We start from the raw sequence: 27,370 nt of genomic DNA, 5'->3' as shown, positions 1-27,370 counted from the left end.
GGGAGAACACTCAGAGTTCATCAACTAGCTCTCTCTAAATAATTTGCAGAGATTTACGAAGGTGCGCTTCCTTTCAAATATGTTTGCACGCTGAACACTAAATAGCTTTTAATATTAAAGAAGGTACACAATGAAACTGGTTTATTAATGGCATAAATATATTGAATATTTAACTTGGGTGTTTCACTGGGCAGCCTAAAACAAGGAGGCACATATTAAACTTCATACACAAACAGTTGTAACTTAGAAACACAAATGCCTTGGACAATGAGTCGTTTGAGCTTCACTGGAATCAGCTAAGATGATTCTGGAACCCAAGGTGACATAATTGTTTGGAAAGTTTACCAGGAACAAACATGAACACATTTGATGTCAAAATATTTCAAAGCACCTCAGACAGAATTCAATATGAGGTTGCAAGAAAATAAATCAGGTTAAGTTATTAAAGTGATATGCTGGACCGTGCCGTCACAGCTTACTTGGCCTACCTCAACACGAGTAAAGGACTTGATACTATGACCCATACAAACCTGAAAAGCAAACTCGTAACCTTTGACCTGGACATGGCCACTGGCGTATGGGTTAAGGTTAGGTTAGCACCTGTAGATGAGAATAACATGCACGGTAGCTTCAGACGCCTGCCCGTGCAGTAGTGTGTGGTGAATACACTGGTTTACAGTTCGCTTTTGACACAAAATTGTGGAGGGAACATAAAAAGTTCTATAGCTTTGCTGACGATAGCGGTAAAATGGGCCTGCCCACCCTACATTGTTTATGAATAATGCAGTCAGGGGTTGCAGCATTGATTCCAATAGGTACTGGTGGGCCACCTACCACTAGTGCACTGCAGCCAATACAGTGCTACCTATGCGCCTTGGAGAGCCAAGACCCGGGCTCACAGAAGAGCATGTTAATGTCAGCCACTCTCTACAATAGATTTGCCTGGGCATCAGAATGGGACCTTGGCCTCACACATGTAACAGGAAATGACATCCACAATTACAGGTTGTGCTCTTGGATTTGCTTGAAGCACACATAGGATTTCAGATGTATCAGGAAGGGGCCTTTATCTTGTCCTAGTTGCTGACCTGGGGCTTTGTAGAGAGGGCATGGTTAGCAAGATGGCAAACCGATTTCTCCTTGCTTTCAAAGGTGTGCTTGTGATAGTTTATGTGAGTTCAACCTCCCAGCAGCGTATACCAGTAGGCTGCCAATTTGAAGGTATTCCAATTTGCAATCATTCACTGTCAGTGGACATCCAGATGGTCAGTGTTGACCAGGAAAGCAGGCTGGTGTCATAAATCCAAGATGGATGGGACTTGCCAATGGGTTTTCGACTGCAGTGCGTTTCTGCACTACACCTGCTCATGCCTCCGTTTAAATGCTGATCAATAGAGTAGGCAGTAAATCCTAGGGACAGGCCTATATCCCGAGAGATTCCCATATGAACTTGGGAAGAAGTGGACCCCATTTAAATTTCTCCTGAAGAAGCATCTGATCAACTCCAGAACCAGACTGTTCACCGCTGAGGTTACTGAGCATGTGTCAAAACACTCCTACTCAAATGTGTATTATGATTATTTTACGACACAATAAGAGGTTATTCAATTTTTGGATGACTGATCATACAGCACAGAAATATTTGTGAGCATCATCAGAAGTGTGTCGTCTTTGCCCTTCAGGTAGTGCGGGCGATCTTGAATGTTGTTTGGACTGTCAGCATATGGCTTGATTTGGACAAAGTAGATTGTGTCTTTCTATAGGTTTTTAGTAATACGTTTCTTCATGACCTTTCAGATACTTTGGATTCAAAGCTATTTTCAGGAGGACACCTGCTTGGCCATCTTGTCTAGTGAAGTAAATAACTTAGGCTAGGAAGGGACTGAGGATGCTGTTATAGAACCTGTTTCAGGGGAACCACGCCTTGATGTCAATTGCTGGGTATTTGTGTAGTTGGCAGCACGTCGCAATGATTGGTGATTGAATGAGTAAGGACAAGGACGTCTGTTGCAGGAAGAGAAAGTCTTGTAATTTTGGCCATTGAGTTGATGATGTTGTTTTTTCCGTGTTGCCTGCATGTTTTATATTCATCGATCGGACTCTTGTTTGCTGCATGCATGTTGTCTGTTTAATCAGGGTTGGTGTGTAGCTGGATGTACTTATAATTTGGATCTTGTGGAATGTGTTCTGATTTAAAATAAAATTGCGTTTAAAGAGGTTTTGTTAGTGTTCACAGAAAATGGGGTGATTTCTAATTTGTTGTCTTGTATACTGCAACTACTGTAGGCCACTGACTTGGCTCGAATATTAAGAATTGCAATAATAACAGATCCTGTCTGAAATAATGTTTAAGCATATTTATTCTAAAGCATACTTTTAGTTCTGCTGCCCAAGTCTATTTGCGGATATTTGCCAGTAGGCCCTGGAGAACGTATTCAGCCAAACTCAGAACGGTCCACTTTTTCAAGGTATTTAGAGTTTGTTGAGGCTCCCAAAGCTTGAAAAGCGTATCACTGCCTTTCACATTTGTTGAAACCAAACACATTCTATAAGGGCGAAATATTTCATAAATTCAATCTGCCCAGCAGTATTATGAGGGACCATTGTCACAAAAGGAGCACGTGGCCGTATACTAACTGCATTAGGTGTACGGCCATGACCCTAACACACATAATCCTCTTTGATCCCACTGTCATTTCCCTTCTTATCTTAATTTGATTCAAAATCAGCCTTCTGGGTGCAATGCAACTATATTATCTCCTACATTCCAGAAAGGGTGTGTTAAAGGATTCAGGCATTGACGCAGCGGGGGCGTTTTCGTACACTGAGAAACTGATCGACAAGTCGACTGAGGTCACTTAGCATTCATAACTGTGAGTGTATCCGCGTTGCTTGCTTATCACTGTGATGCATTTGCTGTCCCATCACGGATATCCAAAATGTTGTCTTCAGCGTGAAGATTTTATTTTTGCAGACTATTGGAATCTTGATGAGAATTCCAGCAATCTGTGATAAGTAATACCTCTACTCTTGAGACCGAAACACAATGGTATTTCAGATGCCTTCATCCTGTGCAGATTTCTGTTGATCTTATTCATTTTAATGTACATTTGTGTTTCTATGTTTGTTCTCTTGCAGAAATTCCTTATGAATCTTCCAGTATCTCAGATTCCTTTGGTCAGGAAAATAATATGGATGACATTCCAGCACCAGTAAGTGTTCATATGAACCCCTTTAATCCTTCAACGACCTGTATGAAGAGTCTTTCCCCTCTGCAGTGAGTTGAAAGTTTTGCACAACATGAATCGCATCCAGGAATTGAATATCTGTGGTTTTGTGAAAGGTCAAACTAAGTTTAACATTTCCAAAACAAATACAACATTAGGGAATTTTAACACAACTGCCTACAGTTTAATAGGGTTAATAAGCGATGATGGGCTTTGAGAGAGTACACCTTTGCGTGCGGTTGGACTCATTGTTTACTTATTGCTCCCCTTTTCCTCTCCCCTCACTGTGGTACCAGCCTTTGTCTTCCTTCTCCCCCTCTTCAGTTCAGACCTGCCATGATTCCGGCCACGTTATCTACTTGCATTCCTCCAATGGGTCAATCCCCTTGTAATCTCGTGAATGCTGTTGGCTCCCAAACACCACTTTTTTTTTGCTGGCCTCCAAGGGTCCCAGCATTGTCTAACCTTGTTCCTATCTCACTGAGCTCTAGTTCTCCAACCGTGCCATGCACCATCGGCCATCCACCAATTCCTGATGGTTAACCTCAAGGGCTGGAGGTCTATTTCCTTGATATGTGGGTTTGATAGATTCACTCTTTTTTTTTTTAGCAACGGCATGTCTGTAGCTGGTTCCTTCTCTAAGGTCATGTGTACACTTTACCGATGCACAACACCGGGGTGCCATTTGGAGCCTGATTCACGTCTTCTGAAAGGAAACAAACAAATAAATAAATAAATAAATACATGCATGCACATTTTGCACAGCTCCAAGTCCCTGAAATTTCATGCAAGGGCAAATGACATGCAAGCACAAACCTGCTCTGGTCCCCCGTCTCATTACTTGCTCCAGCGATCACCCAGCCCATCCTCCACCTCTTCTGTAAATTGACGCCGTAGCTTGGTGTAAACCGACCAAACTCTAACCAAAACGTTTGCAAAGATCATCTTCTTGATATGAACCGCAGTCGGATAAGGTGTCTGAATAACCACGTCCCCGGAGGCCATAGTTTTCTTTTCTGCCATTGGTTGATGTTACATAGGTTTTCATACCATTACATGAGCTATTCCCTTCTTGCGTGACTTATTAAAATAAAGGGGAGAGTTTGTACAAATAAAAACCCCATCCTCACTAGCCCCCCCCCCCCACCCTTCCTTGGTCCCTGTTACCTCCCAGGAGTTCCCAGGAAGGAAAAATATTCCTTAAAATGGTGGTGATCCCACCCGCACAGCGACTGCATCTGCCGGGCAGAGACCCTCACTGAAACCTGTTGTCCTGAGTTAGAAATGACGCCAGGTGATGTCAGCAGATTGGTGCGGGAGCGCACCATGGAGGTCGACCATTAGCTCAGCCTGCCCTTGACCCTTGACTGACCCCGGAAGCATTCCACGTCAGAGTAATAAATCCAAGGCCCAGGAGAGGCTCCGAAGCTGACAGGCGTGGCAATGCTTGCTGGAGTTCTCTGGGTGTTATGTCCACTTTCTGAGATCCTAGCTAAATATAAATATAGGTGGAGCGACTAAGGTTGGAGCGGTGTTTATCATGCCAGTTGCCATTCAACCATCGTTGCGCATATCTCTGTCATCAAGGACATGGAGTAAACTAGGTGTGTAGTCATATCACTGCCATTGGAAGACAGTTACAATGGGCCTCCTTTGGGCAGTGTTGGAATGCACTAAAGAACTTGAATATGTAATTACCACACATTTCACAGTATTTCAGCCTACCTTTAGTGAAAGGACACTCTGCTAGTTCTGTGTTTGCACGTCTTGCAACCTTCTATCGACCGCTATGTACAAAAACATGCTATCGGAGAAGAGGTGTTGAAAAGGAGGCTGTTCGGCCTGATAACTGGGAATGCTGTGGCGTGAATTTAAAAAAAAAACTATGTTTGTTTTTTACGGCCTTCCGCCATTTAAACCAATGAATGTGTGTTTTACAATGAATATGCCAATCAGGACTTCCGCTTGCAAGCTTGTGCAACCTCATGTCCTGTTGTTAGACAAGATTGTATGTAGCACCCTCTGAGTGTACTAGAACAACCTTGACCTCCGGGCAGTAGTAACCCAACCTTTGATATAAGTCTGTACTACACAGGTTATTAGTGTGGACGAGTAGCCAGACTTATCTCAAGAAGGGTCAATGTGAGCTGTAGGGGAGTTACACAGAGATTCACAGTGACAAGTATTCAAGCAAACACTTACACACAGGATTTCTTGATAAAAACAATTATTGATGTATTTACCAGTCAGTTAATATAAGCACACCACACAAATGTACTTCAACATTATACACTCTCTTAAGTTCAGAATCAGTAAATACCCATTTGGGATGGCATACAACAGAGACCTACACCCACAGGTGACTTCATTTGCTAGGGTGCTGTTGACATTAATGTATTACTGTTGGCATTCAGAATTAGTTGAGAGCAAGTAAAAAGGGAAATATTATTAGAGCAAACAAGACACCAAAAATATTTCTTAAGTAGGCAAACACTTTCAGATCCCCCCTTAAGAGTCATTCGGTTAAAACAGGCCAAAGTCAATAGGCAGGAGTCTATATGGGCTGAAGCACTTCTTTGAAGGTAAGCAGAAAAGTCTTTGAACAATTTTTCAGAAGTCTTTGAAGGAAAAGATGAATCAATGTAGGGCCACATACTGTTAAACTTGTGAGTAGTAGAAGATGCAAGAAACTCGACAGCAAGAAGTACGTTCTCTTAGACTTTTTACAGTACCTTTAAATTGAAGAAAAGATGCAGCTGATGACTCCTGTTCCTGTGCAGCTCTGCAGATCTCACTGTTCCTGGGCCTCAGTCGTGGGGACAAGAGGGAGGATGTTGGGGGACTGCTGCACTGCACAGGGACGGTCAAAACTTGCAACCGGCAAACTTCACTTTCAGTGGCTGTTCAGTGTTTCAGCTCCTCGCGCCTATCTCAAATAGCAACACTGTGTTTCCTTGCTGTCGAGATGAACTTTCCTTGCTTCTGGCGTCCCGCACTCTGTTGAGGGGGCGCAGGATCGCTCAATCCTGCTTCCTGGGAGACCGGAGGATCTTCCTGGAGCTCTGGCCAACTTAAAAGCAACACACACAAAAAGGTGCTCCTCTCCCTGGCTCTATGGTTTCCAACAACAACTCTGTGGAAATTCAACCAGCTCCGAGAAGGATGTCCAGGTGCCTTACTTTGGAGTTGATTGGTCCCACCAACGCAAGGGGAGAAGTCGTCCTTGCAAGGGCTTCTCTGTCGATGCTTCACTGGGCAAACCAAAGGTTCAGGAGTTGCAGCAGGCGTCCTCTTCAAGTTCTTCTGCGGTTCCTTTGTCCAGTGGTCCACTCTGCCTTTTAAGCCAAAAAACTTGCCTTTTATACAGTTCTCTCCCTTTCACTCCAGCCTGGCTGTAAATCACCCAACAGCGTGGCTGTCCTTGCCGGACAATCAGCCAGCCAATCATCACAGAGGGCATTTGTGTCTCCTAGGAGACTAAGTACAGGGAGTTTTGGGCACCTCCCTCACTTCCTGCCCCCGCCAGACACCCTGGAGCCAGAGACGGGCATCACTCATGAATCCCACAAAAGAGAAAACAAACAAAGGGACCAAACCTGGTTTACCGCTCAGAGCAAAATGGCAAGAAGGACCTTTCCACAAAGAAATGGCGAAAAAAGAAGACTGGGGCCATTTTGACAAAAATGGCATGTTTGGGTGCTTTATTGCAGCTGCGAACACAGCCTGCGGTAAATGCACACCATGGTAGTAAAAATGAAACCACTGCCACCAGCCATTCAGTGAGGAAAGGGAAACATAAAAAATGTTACATGAGAAGCTAGACAAAGGGGATACTAAGTAACCGCTACAGCACCCTATTGTAAGATAGTGTGTGCTGGGTCTAGAAAGTTACAAATGTAAGTAAAGTCAATTTCACGTTACTGCTCTGGGAAACAGTAGTTTATCCCAGAAAAGGTATTTTAAAACTTGGGGAAATCTAAGAGACTTCCCTGTGTCACTGCACTGAAGGTGCTGTGTGACACCATGTAAAAGATGATGCCTATGGCGTTTGTCAGAGTCCACAACCAAAAGTAAAAATCACAGAAATACATGAGAGAGTGTGAAAAAGGGTCTCACTCTCTCCAGGTTAAAAACAATCAAGTCCTCAAAATCCACCAATGTTGCTGGGGGTCTCTAAGGTAGAGGGAATTGGCACAATTCTGAGAATTCTCCCTAACACCTGTCCTGGCACACAAAGATCAATCCTTTGCTCACCGCTACTCATCTCCTAAACTCCATTTCCTGACATGGCTAGTGCCGTGGTGTTGGTGGGTGAAGATGTCAGGAAGCTACAATGTTCTAACTGCAGCAGAGAGTTCTATAGCAGGAAAGCAAGCTGCTGCTGATTGGCTTCCGCTGGCCCGGCTTGTGAGAGTTTGCCAGACCCCAGCCACGGCCTGAGAGCTCACCGGGCAGGGGCTTCCTTATCCAGGCCATGGTGGGATAACAACAAGTCAATGGGCCTCATTACGAGTTTGGAGGTAGCCATGCCGCTTTGAGAGGCATGGCTACCTCCAAACTCGGGTCCGGGTCCCGCAAAAGGGGACTTACCGGGCCATTCCTACCTTGGAGGGCCCAGTAATTCCCTTTCGCGGGACCCGGACCCGGTACATCCCCATTCCCATTTGAGCCCCGATAGGGCTCAATGGGAATGGGGAGGATGCTAACAATGGGCCCGTTAATTATGGGCCCGTTCTTAGCATCCTGGTCTGCTAGCGGGTCCCGCTAAGGACGCCTGGTCTGACCTGCGGGACCCGCTGCAGACCTCGTAATGTGGCGGCCCGGAATGAATGGTGCCGGTCCCTTACCGGCAACGTTCATTCCGTGTCCGCCTTCCTCGTAATGAGGCCCAATGTTTTAAAGGCAATAATGGCCATTATATCACATTTACGCGCTTTAACAATATGATTGCCTCAACCCTATATTAGGCTTGCAAATGTTGATCACTATGGAAGCTAGGGGATATTCGGAATATCCCAGGTGGGAAGCATCTTTGGCGACCCCATCCCCAAAAATGAGAACCAAAAAAATGGTATGTTGAGAATTACACGGGTTGAACGTGGACATTTAATGGGGCACAAGTACTGCTATGCAATGCACACACGCACTGTCGTGGTATGCATACCTGCTGCAGTCCGGGTTGAGATGGCGAGAGCAGAGAAGTTAGAGGATCATTCCCTAGGCCTAGAGGTAGCGCCTGAGAAGCATCACAGGCTTACACTGGGACCTACCCCAGGCCGGGCAGGCCCTGCAGCAATGGCACGGGGTGGCAGTGAGAGGTACTGAGGAGTATGCCACTATGCCAGGCTGCTCAACCCGGTGGTAGCCTTGCGCGGGTAAGGCACCGGGTTCCATGCGCCCGAGGAGAGGGGCAGGCCAGCCACCTCCCTTAGAGAGTGGCACACAATTCTCTATGTGCAAAATGCTTTGCTCTCTTCAAGCCTTACACAGCAAAAGTAAGTTGCCAGAGCATCATATGCATAGCTCCAGTGTCCTATGTGACACTATGGCAGTGGGCTGGCTTTTCAGTCTATTAAATAATCTAAGACTTGCAGTTTCAGTGTCCCCAATATATATACAAGTCTCAGCATTCGAAGTAGTGTTGGCCAAAGCATTGGGCATGACTCAACAGGCCACACATGGCGTGAGGACACTTGCTAGTTAGGAATACTGAGATGAGTCTGATGATATTTATGCAAAATAGCGCAAATGAAAGCTCCCAAGCAACCCAAGCTCCCTCCTCACCTCTGCTGGGTGTACCCCTAATTTGTACCCCTCCCCAGAAGGTTTTTAAGGCTGGCAGCCTTCTACATCTTGCCACTCTCACTCTGCTGTCAAACACCCTCTGACATCTGTCACCTTCTAGAAGAACTTGACCTTGATGTCCTCGGTTTTACCAAGACTTGGTTCATGGCCAGCTCTGTCACGAGTTTTGAAACTCTCCTCCCTGACGGCTACAAGATCCTCTCCGCCCCAGATCCAACCGCCTGGAGGGGGAGTAGCCCTGATCTTCCCAGAGTGGATTCCTGCCTCTATCATCCCCATTCAGACATACTCGTCTTTTAAATGCCTTGTATGCAGGCTTTCTCTTTCTCCTGGACAACTCTCTACCGGCCCCCTGGGAAAATTACTTATTTTCTCTCTGAATGCGCAGACCTTGCCTCCTCCCTCCTGGCCTCAACCACTCAACGTCCCCTTCTTGGTGATCTCAAAATCCATCTGGATTCTCCCTGTTCTTCATCTGTGCTTTTTCACGACCTCTGCAACTCACTTTCCCACTCTATCCTCCCCTCTGACCCGACTAACACTTCTGCTGGTCACACACTTGATGTCGTGATCTCCTCTGGCCTCCCCCTCTCCACTCCTCTCACCACACCTCTATCCTGGAGTGATCATTGCCTCCTCTCCTCCCATCTGTCTAGCTGCTCCCCCAAAGCCAAGCCTCCCCCAAGATTACCACCCACCTTCTCGGACATCCGGTCCATGAAGCATGTGTCAATTGAGGCTTTTGCTGCCTGACACAGCCCTGTCCCCACTCTACTCCTCTATCTCTTCTACTCTTTATGTTCTTGCCCCTGTCATGAGGATCCGTTTGAAGTCCAAAGCCAAGTGTAATTCCTGGTACGACTCAGACCTATCTACACTCAAATGCAAGTGTAGGGCGGTTGAGAGGAAATGGAGGGCTTCCTGCTCATCCTCTGACAAACTGGCCTGCCGCCTTCTCCCAAGGCAATACCATCTCTATCCGCTCCAAGAGGAGAGCTCACATTGAAGCCCGCATCTAACAACTCCGCCAAACTCTTTAAAATCGGCAAGGAGCTTGCCAACCATGCTGCAGTCTCCATACACCCTCTTGCCTCCCAAGCTCTTTGCAATGCCATTGCCTCTCACTTTCATTCCAAAACCCAAGAAATCTTATCCACCCTCTCCTCCACCTCGCCTCTTCTCCCCTCTCACTCCCGGCTTGCTGACCATCCTTCAGCCACCCCCCTCCTCCCTCTTTCTCCTTCTTTCCTCTTTTGGCCCCGGATGAGGTTGCTAGACAAGTCCGATCTATGAAAGCCTCATCAAAACAGGTCCACCCCAGTTCCTCTAAAACCATTAAGGACCACATTGATACCCTTGCTCCGGCCCTTGCCAATTTCTGCAACCATTCCTTTGCCTCTAGTTCTTTCCCTTCCTCCCTCAAGCACTCGCTTGTGCATCACCTCCTCAAGAAACCCACAGCTGATCCCTCTTGCCCGGCTAACTACTGCCCAATTTCTATTACTCCCTTTTTGGGAAGCTACTGGAAAAATTGGCCATCTCCCAGCTTAACCTTCTTTCTGACTTTGTTGGCTCTCTCCATGACCACCAATCTGGATTCAGAGCTGCCAGAAGCACGGAAACTGCTCTCCTGAACATCCGTGAAGACCTGCTCTCTAACCTTGGCTCTAACATTCCCTCTGTCCTCATCCTTCTTGATCTCTCCTCTGCTTTCGACATGGTCAACCATACCATCCTGCTCAATCGTCTCTGTGACAACCAGGGTATCACCGATCAGGCTCTGACCTGGCTGACCTCTTTCCTTTCTGATCGAACCTCCCAGGCAACACTCAGGTCTTTCCTATCCACTATCTCCATCTCTACCTGTGGTGTTCCCCAAGGGTCTAACCTCTTGCCCTGGCTTTTCAACCAATACCTGGCAACTCTCGCCTACTGCATTTCCATTTTTTGCTCAAATTTCCAGTGCTATGCTGATGACACCCAACTCATTGTCAGGCTTCCTTCAGCCACCTCCTCGCCTTCCCTCCTCTGTGACTGCCTATCCGCCATTCAAAATTGGTGTGCTGCCAACGATCTTTGTCTAAATGCCAACAAAACTGAAATTCTCCTCATTGGGACACCTTCACCATCCTTTCCCCTCACTCTCTGGCCGGCCTCCTATGGCCCTCCTCCTGCCCCTACTTGTGAGGCTAAGAACCTCAGGGTCATCTTTTACTCTACACTCTCCTTCTTCGCACACATCTCTGACGTCTCTAAAAGGAAAACTTCTTACTGCACCTCCTTAGGGGTACTCTGCCTTGCCTCTCCTTCCCCCAGAAGCTCACAGTCTCCCAAGTGCTGGTTCTTTCCAGGTTGGACTATTGTAACAGCCTCTTTCTAAATCTACCTGCCTCCACCCTCTGCCTTTTACAACTAATACAGAACAGGACTCAGAGACTTGTCCTCAGCCTTAAGCCCTGGGATTGTATCTCTCGAGCTCTGAAATCCCTTCATTGGCTCCCTGTGGATGCAAGGATTACATTTAAAATCCTCTGCATTGTCCACAAGGCTTTCTGGGGCATGGGACCGAAATACCTTCAACTATCCCTCCATAAATACCTCCCTTCTTGAGCCCTTCGCTCCTCTATATCTAATTCCCTCAGGGTCAGGCATTTTTCAAAGAAGCGAGCTGGGAGCAGATCTCTGTCTTCGGCTGGGGCCTCCCTTTGGAACAGTCTCCCGACCACCCTGAAACTTGAGGAGATCCATCTCCGGGTTCCGAAGCACCTCAAGGCCTTCCTCTTTGCTTCTGCCTTTGCCCCTCTTCTCCCTTGCTAATCTGTTTTTCCCGCGTAGCATTGTGCACCTGGCCACCCTCTGTCCTTTGGGCCCAGGTACCTGCGCACCCTGGGCCTCATTACGACCCAGGCGGTAAGTTACCGCCTGGGCCGTGACTTCACCACCATGGCGTAAACTACGTTTACGCCATGGTGGTTGGCGGATTTACTGCCCCATTCCAACCTTGGCGGGGCGGTAAATCCCCATTTTCCCATTTTCCCTTCCCCATTCCCATTTTGCCCCATAGGGCATAATGGGAGTGGGGAAGGCGTTAATTACGCCACCGTAAATTACGGTGGCGTAATTAACTCCATGGTCCCTTAGCGCCATGGATTTTAACACCTCTAAAAGCAGGTGTTAAAACTTCCATGGCGCTAAGGGACCTCGGAATCAGGCGGTAAGGGTCGGCGCTGTTTACGCCGCCGTAAACCCCTTACCGCCTGAGTCGTAATGAGGCCCCCTGTCTCCCTCCTGAACTGCCTCCGGGCCACCCCTGGCACTGGATTTATATGTGTACCCATACTGTCCCCCACTCTTCCTCTGCACTTGTCAGATATACCTATCTGACTAATCATGCACTTGCCACGTGTCTGGCTGCACTACCTTTTGTCTTTATTTATTTATTTATTTATTTATTTATTTATTTATTTATCCCACGTATTATCTATTCTGTTCTCTCTTCTGTCCGCACTTTCCACTTCTACCCCTCAATGCACTTTCCTCTTTTCTCCCTTATCCTTGCACTTGCACGTTCTTAATGTCACTGGGCCTAGTAAGATCGTATTTTCGTTCTCCCCTGTTCCCCTCCCTTTGCTTGGTCGTGCTTTGAAACACTTGTGTATGAGCACGATATAAATAAAATATCATATCATATCATATATCATATCATATCATATATCATATCATATCATATCATATCATATCATATCATATCATACATGAGTATATGTCTAATGTCTGGATATGCCAAGACACTTCCATATGCATCAATTAGCAACATGCCCATTCCATGCAGGCAACAATTACCTATTCATTTGTAACTATTCGGTGGCACTGGAAGTGTACCTATAAAACCGAATCATTGCCATGGTAATTGAAGAATGGAAATAGAGGAGATCTGAGGATGGAGGTACAGCTTGTGTGTGTTGTAAGTATATTCATCCACCTGCAGTGACTGTCCATAGCTTTGCTAGTATCTATATTAATTCCCACCCAATACCTGCTCCTCCCACCCAAAATAGTGTATTCTCTTTGACTTAGCTCTGTCCAGCAGTAACATCAGACTTGGGGCCTCATTACACGGATGGCGGAGAACCATGGCGCTATTAGCGCCATGATTCATGCCGGTAAAATACCGGCACCGCCTTGGTGGAAACGGGAATTACCGCCCCATTCCAAGGTTGGCGGGGCGGTTATTCCCCCTTCCACCATTGCCCTTCCCCATTCCCATTTTTGCCCCATATGGCATAATGGGAATGGGGAAGGCGCTAATTACGGTACCGCAAATTGCGGTCCCTTAATTAGCTCCCTGGGTCCCTTTACAGGTTGGTTTTTCCCCAACCCCCAAAGGGACCTCGTAGTAAGGCGGTAAGGATTTACCGGTACCGGTAAAATACCGGTACCGGTAAACCCTTACCGCCTACCGTGTAATGAGGCCCTTGGTTCTGCCAGGGACCTGCAGGGGTTTTTCATAGCGGTCTTCTAAGAGATAATGCTTCTTTTTCTTTGTATTTTGGCCCTTCTAGTTCACAATTGTTCAATTTAAAACTAGGATGCATTTCAGAATGCCATATAAATACCAAGTCAGGTAAGTACTGGGGCGAGGAAGAGTAGGACTAGGAGTAATGAAGATTACGGGTAAGTAATCCGAGCATTTCTTGACTCTCTGCCATTTTCATTCACTTTCTCCTTTTCAACATGTGATGAATTTCAACGAGCCTTGAGGTTTTTTATATGCACTTTTTGTGTTAGCTGAGTGTCCAATGAGATGTGGGCATTGTGCAAGGCAATTCATGTCTTAATCTATAGATTATAAGAATGAAGAAACATGTAGTGTTAGGGATGTTTGCCTCCATTGCTCATTCACATATTGTGCAAATAAGTCCAGGATCATTCTTCTTGCCCCATTTACTGTGGCCCAATTTGAACGACCAAAATATTAATTTATTTTATTGCATTTTATTAAGGAAAATTTACTCTTGTTTGTGGATTGTGACTCTAGCTAGATAGTGAACTTTTATAGAATTGTGTAAAGCAAGTCTGCCCTTAGTCACAAAGCCGCACTCACGTCACGGGTGAGACTCAGAGCCCTAAATTAATGCACTCCACCACGGGCTTGTAGTTCACGAGAGAACAGAAGGGGCTGTGTGCTGCTTTATGTAAATGGCGGTAAATAAATGGGCATTACTATTGCAGATTAAACAGCCACTGAATTATCCTTTGCATAGACACTCCAGCGTTCATTAGCGTTGTTGTTCCTGTTGCCCGTACCAACACAACCAGGAGGAGGCTGCCAACAAACATCAATTTCGTTTAACGACAGTAAAATTGGGCATAATAAAATACCACATAAATAGGCCAACAATAATCCCCTCATTCCGAAAGGCCTCGGCGCAGAAGTCCCAACTTGTTGCGTCAAAAAGAAAGATCCAAGGTTTAATCCCCAATATCACCTGAACAGTGTTTATTGACTTTAAATCACTAACAGCAGCTTGGAGGTTTGCAAAATAAATCATTCTTACAGCTGCTGGAAAATAATACCTTTCCTGTTCTCGTACCCTTTTGAAGAGGCTGTTTGTTTCCTTCTCTGCAGGAGGAGGGTGCGCGAATGGTACCCACGTTACAAAAGCAAAGCTGCCTGAACCCAAGACATTATACATTTGTAAATGTTGCGATTGTTTCACTACGCAACTCACAGCATTTCAATCACGTTCAAATCCGAGGACTCCAAGTCCGAGGACTCCTGTGGAGTCAGAACTGCAAGACCCTAGTTATCTATGAATTCAGCAGCTAATGAAAGAGTTTATAATTTTTCGGCCTTATCCTTAGTTTTCAGGTGTCCTGGAGAGAACACCTTTGCATATGTTGGACCAACGTCCCACAGAAAAGATGCTCCTTAGAAAATGCCTGTGATTATTAAGCCTTCAGAGAACTATGGGACCCGGGCCCTTCTAAAAGATGCCGCACCCAGACATGAACTTTCAATGGGTGCTATGGCTTTAGCTCACTGGACACGTGCCACCTCTACCCACAAGCAATTCAAGCATGACTGATGTCGTGTCCATGAACAGTAGGTCTTCGAATTCAAACTGTTTTACAAACACTCTTCTTGTGAGCTTGAAGTCAAAACTTAGAACGTAACTGAAACATCAGTACTGCACTGTGCACATTCAATACATAGCAACACTGCATACAACATAAGGTTGCCTTTTCATTACCTTATCAGGTTACAGTCCGATCCAACAAATCAGCACAAAACAAAATGAAGATTTCTTTTACCCTAATACATTAAGAGCATTCAGGGTGAAAGCTTGTCCACCAATGGACTTCAATATTGAAGTTGTCACATATGAAGAGAACATTTGCTCATTGTCAGGCATCACAGGCTCGCAGCTAACCTTTCTCTAAGTGGCTGATGGAGGCCGATGCAGTATTTTAATATAAGCATTGGATAGGTAACGGTAAGGAGTAATTACCAATTATAACGGTTAACTGCGTTATGCCATTCTTGGAACAGTGGCAGCCGGCCGGGCACAATGTGGCTTCTACCCTCTGTAGCTGTGCTCCCCCTGGCTGGGCACCTTCCTACGTCCTTCTACCTTGATCCGATTCCTCCTCCGGCAACTGACACAGGGTCACACAGGGTCACACGAGGGCAGCACTGGCGTAACAGGGGCCCCCGCAGCTACCTCGGTGCGGGGGTCCCCGCTATCAAATGTCCTGGGAGGGGGCCCCACTTGAAAAAAAAATATTTTTTTCAAAATATTTTTTTTTTCATTTCTTTTTTAAATCACTTTGCCTTCATAAAGACATTATTTCTGTAACAGAAATAATGTCTTTATGAAGTCAGAGTGACTTCAAAAAGAAACAATCAGTCTTATTACAAGTTTGGCTGTAGCCTTGCCGGTAAAACCGCCAGGCTGCCGGCAAACTTGCGCTTTTTTCCAGCATCCGCGAATGGGCAATTATCGGGTCATTACGGCCCCGCTGGACCTGGTAATTGCCCATTTGGGGGCGGTGGAAAAAAATGGTCCCCATTCCCATTTGATCCCCATAGGGTTCAATGGGAATGAGGAGATCGGATGCACCGGCACCATTCATAATGGTGCCGGTGCACCCAACATGCTCTGCTCACGGGTGCCGGTACGCCCGCCAGGTCAGACCTGGCGGGCGGGAAGGCACCCGTGAGCAGAACTCATAGTTTGCCGGTCTGGTAACAGTACCGGCAAGCTTACCGGTACCGTTGTTACAGGACCGGCAAACTTATACTGAGGCCCAATTTCTTTTTGAAGTAATAGGGCTCCTCTCAACCCCATGACGTGTGTCTGTTAGTGTATGGTGAAAGGGTGCACAGAATTGTATGGGTGACTGGGTGTGCGTGTGTGCGTGTGTGCGTGTACGGTGAAAGAGTGCACACTTAAATGTAAGGATGGCTGGTATGCATGTGTGTATATGGTGAATGGTGTTTGTGCTTGTGCTGAGGGGCGCAACAAAACCTACATTTCAGGGGGCTGATGCTTGAAATGTTGGGGGAGGCGCTAACTTCACGGGTGGTGGGGGAGGCAAACTTTTTTGTGTGGGGGCATCTAACTTCTTTACGCATTTTAATGAGACTATTCTAGTGCAGCTTCAATGTTACAAGCAGTTAACTCTCTCCTTTAAGTGTGAAAGCACCCACTTATGAACTGTTGTGAGAATGAACGGTCTCCTGTCCCCTTTCTACACTTCCAATCACTTCCCTGCCATGAAAGTGCTAAACACACATCACAATTTCAATTGCCTAAAAGATTTGGCATTTGAATGCAGGTACTAACAGTGAAATGCTTTACGTTAGTAACTGCTTGGCCCTTGTTAACCCAGGTGTCGTTTAACATCGGTGTCCTGTTCTGTCCGGCAACTGCTCTGAAGGTCAGCCAGGTTGAGTCAACATAGCCCAAAATTACTGGGGGCGAGTGCTGCAGCCTAGTCAACTGAATTTTGTTAAGACCCTACATATGTTTAATGCCTTAATTACTTATTGGTAATCGTCATTACTCCTAGCCCTACTCTTCCTTGTCCCTGTAATTGTGTATGAGGAAGTACTTGCCTCATACACAAGCACTGGGATGAGGTAGAGGTACATGGAGGTAATGCCTGACTTAGCTACCTCTATCTTCATTACTCGTAATCCCACTCTTTCTCATCCCAGTACTTACCTATGAGGCCAGGAGCCTCAAACGTAAGCTCTAGGACAAGGAGGAGGGACGTTAAGGTAATTCTGGGCCAAGGAGCTGATTTTGGAGGTTGGGGTAGGGCATGGGAGGGAGAGGGCATGTGTGGGAGGTGGGAGTATGCAATAAATCATAATGGTTGTCCATGACCAGGCTAAGCAGGCATGATATGTGGTATTAGTGGTTAGAGGGGCATTTTGGTGCAGCCAGTCTAGTTATTCCTCAATTTGGTATGACTTTTTTTAACTGTGCATTTCTGATAAAACAGTCCTGCTAAGTGTAATTACCTGGCTAGATTGGCATTTGGGTGCTGCCAGTCTAGCCATGTCTTACTGCAGCATTGTATATTTTTTGAGCATCTGTGATAAAATGATATGATAGAAGTCTATTATAACGCGCCTGTACACAAGTTATTCTTGGCGCAACAAGCAATGGAGTGAAGATAGAGGGAGTGACAAGACAAATGATCTTACTAGGCCTTGTCATTCAAATCGTGCAAGTGCGAGAATGAGAAATGCAAGGGGAAAGGGAGGGGGGAGTGCAAGGAAGAAGGGCGGGGAAAACAGGGCTGTAATGCTCTAAGTAAGTGCAGCCGGGACAGTGCAGCTCTGGGAAGTGCATGGTAGGCCATAAGCAGTGCAAGAGTGACTGATGAAGAAAGAGCCTGGACTCAGTGAGACTCTGAGGGTAGCCAAGCAACCAGTCGGTACAGCAGACAGGTAGGTCAGGTAGGTCAGCAGGGGAGGGAGAGAGCAAAGGCAGAAGAGAAGAGGAACGTTTTGAGCTGCTTCCGGACATCAGGTGGTCCGCTAAAGTTTGAGAGGGCAGGGAGGCCATTCCAGAGGGAGGCATCTGCAGAGGAGAGAGCTCTACCACCCCCACTGAAGAAGCATCTAGCCCTTAGAGAGTTGGAGGTAGCCGGTGGAAGGGCTAGAGAAAAAAGGCATTTTGGAAGAGAGCGTTGGTTGTAGTGTGGGCCCGACCCCAGAAAGCCTTGTGGACAATGCAAAGGGCCTTGAACTTTATTCTTGCAACCACCGAGAACCAGTGGAGAGATTTCAGGGCTGTAGAGATATGATCCCTGGGCTTGTGGCCAAGGACAAGTCTCGCTGTCCTGTTCTGGATAAGTTGGAGAGGGCGGAGAGTAGAGGAAGGCAGCTTGAGAAAGAGGCTGTTGCAGTATTCCAGCCTAGAGAGAAACAGGGCTCTGGAGACAGTGAGCTTCTGGGGGAAAGTGAGAAAGGGAAGAGTCCCTTTGAGGAGGAGCAGCTGGTAGGTAGTGGGACCTCTTGACGATGTCCGAGATGCGAAGAGAGAAAGAGAGAGTAGAGTCGAAGATGACACAAAAGGTTTTTTGCGTCGCAGGAAGGCGAAGGAAGAGGGCCCAAGGTGGTTGGCCAGAGTGAGAGAGGGAAAGCAGGGGCAGGGGTCCCAATGACAAGGATCTCCATCTTAATGGCACTAATGTCGATATCGTTGGAGGTCCACCAATCCTGAATCACGGATAGACAGTCAGGAATGAGCAAGAGATGAGAGGAGCCTGAAGGAAAGCTCAGTGCCATTCGCATACACTGAAAGTTAGAGGAAAAGGTAGAGATCAGGGGGGCCAAAGGGGCCAACTAGAGGTTGAAAAACCAGGGTGAGAAGATAGAGCCCTGGAGAATGCCACAGGAAGAGAGAGAGAGGTGATGGAAAAAAAGGGACCAAGTTGGACCTGGGAGGGGCAGTCCAAGAGGAAGGAGGTCAGCCACTCCAGACCCTGATCCGTGATGCCCACATTCTCACGTAGTTGATTGATCAGGATGGCATGGTTGACTGTGTCGAAAGTCAAGGAAAGGTCACAGAGGATTAGGACAGAAGGAATGCTGGAATCAAGGTTAGAGAGCAGATCATCACAGGTATTCAGGAGAGATGTTTCCGTGCCTCTGGCAGCTCTGGAGCTAGACTTATGGTCATGGAGACAACCAACAGATTCAACGTGGAGAGTAAGCTGGGAGATGGCCAGCTTTTTTCCAAGAGTTTTCCCAGGAAAGGTGTGATGGAGATTGGGCGATAGTTTGCCGGACTGGTAGGATCGGCAGACTGCTTCTTGAGGAGTGGGTGCACAAGGGAGTGCTGGTGAAAGAGTGATTACAGAAATTGGCCATGGTGCAGCGAGGGTGTCATTATGGCCCTTGATGGTTCTGGAGGAGCAGGGGAGTACCTGTTTGTACGACACTTTCATGGATCGGACTTGTCTAGAAACCTTGTCAAGTGTTGTCAGAGAGAAAGAGGAGAAAGGAGGAGGAGAGGTAGAGATGGCCAAAGGGGGGCCGAGAGAGGAAGAGGGAGAGGAAGAGGAGATAGTGGACAGGATGTGCTGAGTTTTAGCTGAGAAGTGAGAGGCCAGAGCCATACAGAGGGCCTGGGAGGGAACCAGAGAGGTGGAGACCGCAACAGGATTGACCAGTACCATGAAGATTTTAAAGAGTTTGGCCGTGTTGTTCGAGGCAGCAGAGACCCGGGCTTCAATGTGTGCTCTCTTCTTGATGAGTGTTATTGCTTCGACTGCCATTTTTGTGCATCCAGTCTAGGTCTGTATAAATGTGGCCTGGCATGCTTTACTGTAATTTCATAACGCGTCTACACTGGTCTACATTGTGCAGCCAGTGGGACGTGTTTTCAATGTGGTATGGCATTTTTAATAGCAAAGCATTAATGTTCCTGTGCACCGTTGGTGACTTGCATATATTGGATTGGTGCTACCCTACAAAACAATTGCAAACACTTTGGCTTTTTGGCCAATTAGTCTTAGAAAGTGTGCTTATATTGCATTAAAACACATATTTATATCTTTCTCCTAGTACAGCGTGCGGCATACCCTTCAGCAGCACATTCATGCGTATTGTGCAAGTGTGATAATCTAGGCCGGGCCAGAGTGTGGCACGACCGTGATTTGTTGCCGAGATGGGGGGGCCCCCTCAGCATGGCTCGCAGGGGTGCCCCCACATTTTGTGTTACGCCACTGGAGGGCAGGTTGCCCAATCAATCAACCCTTTGTGTCAGTGCAGGAGGGCATGTGGCGTGCAGCCAGGCCTGGGGAAGTGAAAGCAACAAATGTTGCTATTTCCTGCCCAAGGCTGCTTGCTTAGTAGCATCAATACAAATCAAAGTGGTGGCTGGTGCCTGGCTTTGCAGGAGAGCACACAATTGGAATGCAGAGAGATCCTTTGCATGCACTTAGTCACACTGGGTCTGGCACATTTTTAGTAAAAAAGTACATGTACACAACACAAGTGACAAACATTATTAATAGATAAGGACTCAGACTGCTGGTGTGGCGCCCCCTCTCAGACTGCTGGTGCAGCGCCCCCTAGAGGCTGAAACATCAGGCAGCAGCCAGCAGCGCCTGAGACAAAGACCGGCCCTGGATATTCCAGTTCAGAAATGCTTGCTCCTGGTCCTGGATTGCTGGCATACAGGCTTATGAACGTCTACTGAACTGTTCGAAGAATGCAATGTTATTTCATTGGCAGTTAGCTGATGGCCATTGGTGCTGAATGGTGTCTACTTCTGGCAACAGGTGCCTCCCCCGGACTAATGTTCAGTTTTATCATAGTACATGCATAGTCAAATGTCAAAACAACAATTCGCAACAACGGGAGCCACTAGACACTGTTTATTCAGAACTGTGTGATTCATCGAAAATAGATTCGAGGAGAGACACCGTGCAACTCCCTCACTTTCCCCCACTTTAATGAATACCCCAATCCAACCCCAACATCTATATTTTGTGCAAAATTCATTGAAAACTGCAGTGGAATCGTTTTCGCAGTGATGGTCTGCAAGGAAATCGACCTATTCCGTCCACTTACTGGACTTTCCACAAGGAGGCCGAACAAAACGGTATTTTCATTCAACAAGCTTTTCCCTGATGGCGAGACATGAATCTCTATAATGCGTGTTTTCTTCCCAAGCACATGGCAAACTTTCCACATTTAATACTGACATTGGAAAAAAATAGCAGAGGAGGGTCTGCCATTCAAGAGTGTGTTTTTTTGGGTGTGGATTGTTGGCAACCCCACAAAACTGACCTACAGTGCAGGGGTGGACTGGGAACTAAAAGAGGCCCTGGAAATAAGTACTGGGGACCAAAAGAGGCCCTGGAAATAAAGTTCAAAGTGGCCCCACATGACACATTTTCAGCAAACCCAATGCTTTTCCTATGAGAAAATTTGGAAATACCACACAAAAGAGGCCCAGGGTGCAGAGGCCCAACGGGAAATCTCCAGAGTTCCCTATAGGCCAGTCCAGCCCTGCTACAGTGCAGCAAAGTGGCCAAAGTAATGAAATGAGGATTCTAGTCTGTCTTTCACGTGCTGCAGCAGTAGCCACGCTCTTATTTCTGTATACTGTAATTGTAAACGTCAAAAACGTGCCAACGTGACCCACGGCATTCAGGAGATGCTCCTTCAGTCCTCTTTTGTTTTCCACTTGCAGACTGAGACATATCGCTTTTCCTTACCCTTTATGAATCCACATCTACAAGACCCATAAAACAGAAACAAACAGGTACTGAAATAGCACATTGTCTTGGTTGTTGCTGTTTATTGCAATTGACATTAACCAGTATGCATTCAGTAAATAGTTGGACCCTATATATCTCTTAAACCCCCATGTATTGGGGGAGGAAGGACACAGAGACGTGCTGATGTCTTCACTCTACTTTATTAAACTAAAGGACCTTGGCCCATGTTGCTCCTCCTCTTCCTCTCTGGTGCTGTGTCCTTAAAGGGTACTCCCCAACAACAAGTTCCCTCACAGCACCTCCCCCAAACATATCTCCTTCCATCCACCTCATATTTCTTCAATGAGTCTGCTGGGTCATTTGATGGTTCTTTTCGGCCGGCCACCCCTCTCATTCTCACTTTCAGGGGACATCAACTCTTGGAGTGCTGTGCAGTTCCTCCTTCTTCACCGCCTGTCATCTCCTGTGTGTCCTGCATCCCGGCATGTTCTTGGTCCAGTACTCTCTCCACACCGGGTATGAGGTGCTTGAAAAATGACGTGTTCCTGCTCAGCTCCTTCTTCTCGTTGGTGGCAGTGACCATTCTCCGTTTCACTTCTGTCACCTGCAAAGGCATGCTTTCACTCTTCAAATACGCCTTTCTTTGTATCCTCTGTTTCACCAGCACTTCATTTTCTTCACCAAAAAACATCATCCATCTCCCTCTCTTCTAGTGTGTACGTTCCTTGGCTATTTCCTTCCCTCTGCCATCTCTCTATCGTAGATCTGCTTCTATGATGTCTGCCTCTTCTGTCTCTGTCTGTCTCGGGTAGCCTCATCCTTGCATTGTAGGCTCTCATCAGGTCACCGGGCGGCACTCCCGTCGCTGTGTGGGGTGTGCTCCTGCAGTGTCACAGCATTCGGCACAGGGCCTCATGTACCGGCATCCATTCAGTCATGGCAATCTATATTTTCCCTTTTATGGACGACCTGAACCACAGGCCACAGCAGAGTTATCTTCTGGTGCGTGAACACAAGGTGTTTCGCGAACTTGTGGAATTCACCCCCATAAAATGTCAGTCAATTGTCTATTTTCACAGTGTGGGGGATGCCCATTCACTGAAGACCTCATTAATTACGCCAGCTGCCTGGGTGAATGCTGTGGAGACAGCCCTCTTTACAAATGGAAATCTCGAGAACTTGTCCATGATCACTAGTAGGTAGTCTCCCATCTACAATGGCCCATAAAAGTCCATCGCAACCTTGCGCCACACCCTCTCAGGGATCTCAGTCATTTGTAGTGGGAGTGGGCATTACTCTTGGCTGTACATTGGTACGGGAAACACTTCCTGACCACCTCCTCACCTCCTCACCATGTTATCATGAATGGGAACCATATGGTCTGCCTGAGCATCTTCTTGGTTGCCTCCACCCCTTGGTGTCCCCATGTGCCAGCACCACCAGCCCCTTCGAAGGGAAGATGGTACAATGAGGCGACATCCTCTCAGTAGTATCCCCTGTTCAGCTCCATGCACACTTTTGCCATCTGTTCCATCTCCTACATGTTAGCCCCCCATGTGGCATGGTAGTTGCCTCCTATAGTCCTGCCACTTGTTGGTGCTTATCAGTTCCCTGGCCATAACAATGGACGGGTCTTCATGAGAAGCATGTACCAGTTCTTCCATCATCAACGCTGGTGGCATGGCACGCTCATGGACGTAGCAAAGATACTCTGCATCCTCATCTCTACGTGGCTGCTGTCTCGAACCGGGGTGCCGGGAGATGTAATCAGCTGGGTAGTTCCCCCCTGCCGTGTGGACAATGTTATAATCATATTCTTGGAGGCAGATGCCACACTCTCTATCCTGGGTGGCATCCTCATCCTCGGGTTGCCAAACAGCAAAAGGAGGGCTTGGTGGTCAGTGACGAGCGTGAAGCTCTTCCCTAAGTGGTGAAAGTACTCACATCCCCAGACTGTCAGCAGAATTTCTTTCTCTGCCTGCGAGTACGCACTCTCTGTCTGGGACAGTGCACGGCTGGCGTAGGCCACAACAAAACTTGTAGATGCCTCGGGTTGTTCACATTGGGCGAGGATGGCCCCTAGTCCCACAGGTCTGGCATCAACCACAATCTATGTGTGCCAGGCCTGTTGAAATATACCAAATGTGTTGCACTTGCCAGCTCCATTTTGAGGGTATCAAACACCCTCTGACATTCCTGCCATCTGCGGAACGGCTCTTCCTTCTGCAATAATCTCTGCAGTGGTTCAGTGGTAATGGCGTATCGTGGGAGGTACCTGGCACAATACCCTGCCATTCCTAAAAATTATCTGACATTAGCCACTTGTTTTGGTGCTGGGAGTTTGCGGACAGTGCACAATTTCTCCGGGTCTGGTTGCATTCCCTGGCTAGACAATATGTGCCCGTGAAATCATCATTTGTCCTTATTGATATTGCATTTTTCATAGTTCAGTGTAAGCCCAGGATGCCACACACAGCCATGAGGGTTTGATCGTGCTCTTCCTGTGATTTCCCATGTACCAGCATGTCATCAGTGTAATTGAATGCTGACCTTACAGGAATTAGCAGTTGCCTGATGGCCTCCTGAAAGATTTCTGCGACCGATGATATCCCGAAGTTGAGACATTTGTAGGGAAACAGACCTTCGTGGGTGGAGAAAGTCATGATCACCCTTGACACGGGTGTTACTCCAACTGGTGATACCCCTTGTTGAGGCCCAGTTTAGGGAACTTGGTGGCATGATTTAGTTGAACAATCATATCTTCTTTCTTGAGCCCTCAGTGTCTCTCCCACTCTCATGTCGATACAGGCTATTATTTTATTCCCTTCTTTGGCACTATGACTAGGGGAATGATCTACAGTGTGGGACTTGTCACCCACTCAATTATATCATTGTCCAACCATTGTTGTAGCTCCCAGGACACTGCCTCCTGTAGGGAAAACCCTATCCTCCTGCGGTGCTGTGGGACCGGCCTGATGTTTCCGTCAATATGTAGTCAAACTACAGTGTCCTTCAGCTTCTCCAGTCCTTGAAATAGCTCTGGAAATGCATGTTTAATCACCTCTCTCCCCATTATTGCCATGGTCATGTGAGTGATGCTTTGGTGTTCGACTGGGTTTGCCATACACCGGACCACTTTGTTGTCCTGATGTGGACATCTATCAACTCAATCGCCTTTGCTGTGCTGTACCAGTATTGGGACTCCTGAGTACATGGATAGTCGGTCATCTTCTCATTGTGTGATAGTGTCCTCTAAAACTGTCCAAACAATGGCAGCGGCGTGTTTGCTTCCCACTGGAAAATGGAACCTTGGACTGGGTCAGAACTCTCCTGTCCCCCGTTTGCAAAACCTCCTGCTCCCCCATTTTGTTGACAGTGGCACCCGTGTCTATCAGGGAGCAGTGTGTCGTCTCACCCATTTTAACCATTACCTTCGGGGTATCAAGTCCTTCTTGCTCACCATGCATTAATTTGACATACTTGTCAGTATATTCAGGATTTGGCTGTTGTAAGTATTCATTGTATTCATAGTATGTATCTCTGGGTTATTCGTACTGGTCTGGGCCGTACCCTACATGTGGTGGCTGTTGTTCGCCTGATGGCTCTCCATAGTTTTGGCCCTGGTCCATGGACCTTATCATCCTTCTCGGCATCTGTGGATAAGCTGGTGGTGTTCTCCACTGCTGTTGCGGGGTAGCTCTGGCAGGTGGGCACCAGCCCCAGGGCATCGCTTGCGGTTGTCGTCTGCCCGGGAATGGTCTCCCTTCTCAACTGACAGTATGGAAGTAGTCTTCCTGGTCATATTTCAAGCATCTTTGGCTGATGGCTGGGCACATTCCAGCATGTGGAAAAGCCTGGCCACAGCGATAACATAGTCTATGTGGACAGGGACCCATCCACACCTGCTGAAAGCATCTCTCTGCGGATCTCCTGACGTTATCGGATTGTGACCAGATCCTCTTTCCAGCTCCCTGGCCGCTGTGAATGCTGCAACAGTCTCCTTCTTGTCACCTTTCTTCTTGGGAGTCTCCATGGCGGTCACCTGGATTTCAACGCTTTTGTGGACTCTCGCCATCTCTATGACTTTGTCAATTGTTAGTGGCTTCTTCAGTAGCTGCTTCCATAGTGCGGATGACACATAGCCCACTATGAAGCAGAGGCAAACCGTCTTGTGATCAGAAAGGTCTGACAACTGGCAGTGGACCAACTTCTGCCTCAGTCGAAAAATGAATTCTTCCACGGTCTCATGTGGAGATTATCTCTCATAGTCACTATTAGGTTGTATCACTAGCTTCTTGTTCAGTGCCGCCACAATCTCATAATAGGTGGCTCTCTCCCCTGCCAGGATCATCTTGATGATCCCTTTTATCTCCTTCCTGGCAAGATTGATGAAGATGTCCTTCATGACTGGTGATTTCTCTACCCCAGCCGCCCTAATGAAATCATCAAAGTCTTCAACCCATTCAGTCCACATTGGACCCTTGTCACGTTGAGTTTGCAGGGTGAATGGGCATGGCTTCCTTAAAAACGGTATTTTTCTGTTGCTCTGCGGTGGCACCCCTTGATCTTCTGCCTGATCCACCATGGTGAACCCAAAACCAATCAGCCGACCTACCTGGCGTGCACTCTGCTTCTCACTGCAGTTTCCAGCACCAGGAACTTCCATCAGCTTGCCTGTGGTGATGTCGGGCAGTACTTTGTGGGGTGTGGGCAGCCGCTTTGGGCCTTAGCAGTTTCTGCCAGTATAACAAACCATTCCAATTTCTTTGCCTGCTTGACACCTGCACTGCTCACTGTTCCTTATGGCATCAGTATAAAGTTTGTTCAACCAACGTTTGACTTCTAGTGCAGCAGTCCTTTCCTGCATCCATTGAAGAAGTCGGCGGATGAACGTGCAGCTCTGCATGGTTCTCATCAGCACGCCAGCATGACATTGCAGGCTAAATTAACATGCACACTCTGCGTGGCGCTGTTCCACTCACCGGCATAACAATGCAAGCTAAATAAACATGCGCATCTAGGCACATGCGTGCAGTTGTCCGTGCAGCCTTGGAGATGGAGGCGGACGCGGGATATTCTGCCTTTCGGCTACTACTGCTTATGCACACCAGGGTGGATACTGACTGGGATTCCAGCAGTATCAAGGACCACCCAGGGGCAGTGCAACGAATGCAGCAGGGATCAGGACGCGTTGCAGATGCAGGAAACTGGATTGATGCCAACAGGATGTGTGGATGGATGTGGATCAGAGATAGCTACCCACGTAGCATACAGGGCGCTAGAGCGGCCATGGCTGCGAGCGAACAACAGCTCATTTCCACTCCTTGTGCTGATGTCTTCACTTTATTCAACTAAAGGACCTTTGTCCATGTTGCTCCTCCTCTTCCTTCCTGGTGCTGTGTCTTTAAAGGGCACTCCCCAAAACAAGTTCTCTCATAACAATATCCAGTAATTACTTTTAAAGTCCCAGGATTATATGAGCAACAAAACCAACCAACCTCAAACGAACGTCAGTGCCACACAAAGCACCACACAAACCGTCACTAGAACACCACACTGAAGCACCACAACAACCCTCTCTCCAT

The 27,370-nt window shown here is 47.2% G+C and overlaps 1 protein-coding gene across 2 annotated transcripts in view; it reads left to right on the top strand.

The window, feature by feature from the left end:
* The window catches only part of IGSF5 (immunoglobulin superfamily member 5), a 544,054-nt gene that overhangs the window by 453,214 nt on the left and 63,470 nt on the right, over nucleotides 1-27,370 (top strand). For both annotated transcript variants that reach the window (XM_069636052.1, XM_069636051.1), the window contains one exon: nucleotides 3,139-3,212. In XM_069636052.1, coding sequence (XP_069492153.1) covers nucleotides 3,139-3,212 — 74 coding nt within the window. The remainder of the gene's footprint in view (nucleotides 1-3,138; nucleotides 3,213-27,370) is intronic.

Source organism: Ambystoma mexicanum, chromosome 7p (genome assembly GCF_040938575.1).
Source record: "Ambystoma mexicanum isolate Mex_15411 chromosome 7p, UKY_AmexF1_1, whole genome shotgun sequence".
Taxonomy (NCBI): domain Eukaryota; kingdom Metazoa; phylum Chordata; class Amphibia; order Caudata; family Ambystomatidae; genus Ambystoma; species Ambystoma mexicanum.
This window is presented reverse-complemented; position numbering and strand designations above follow the sequence as displayed.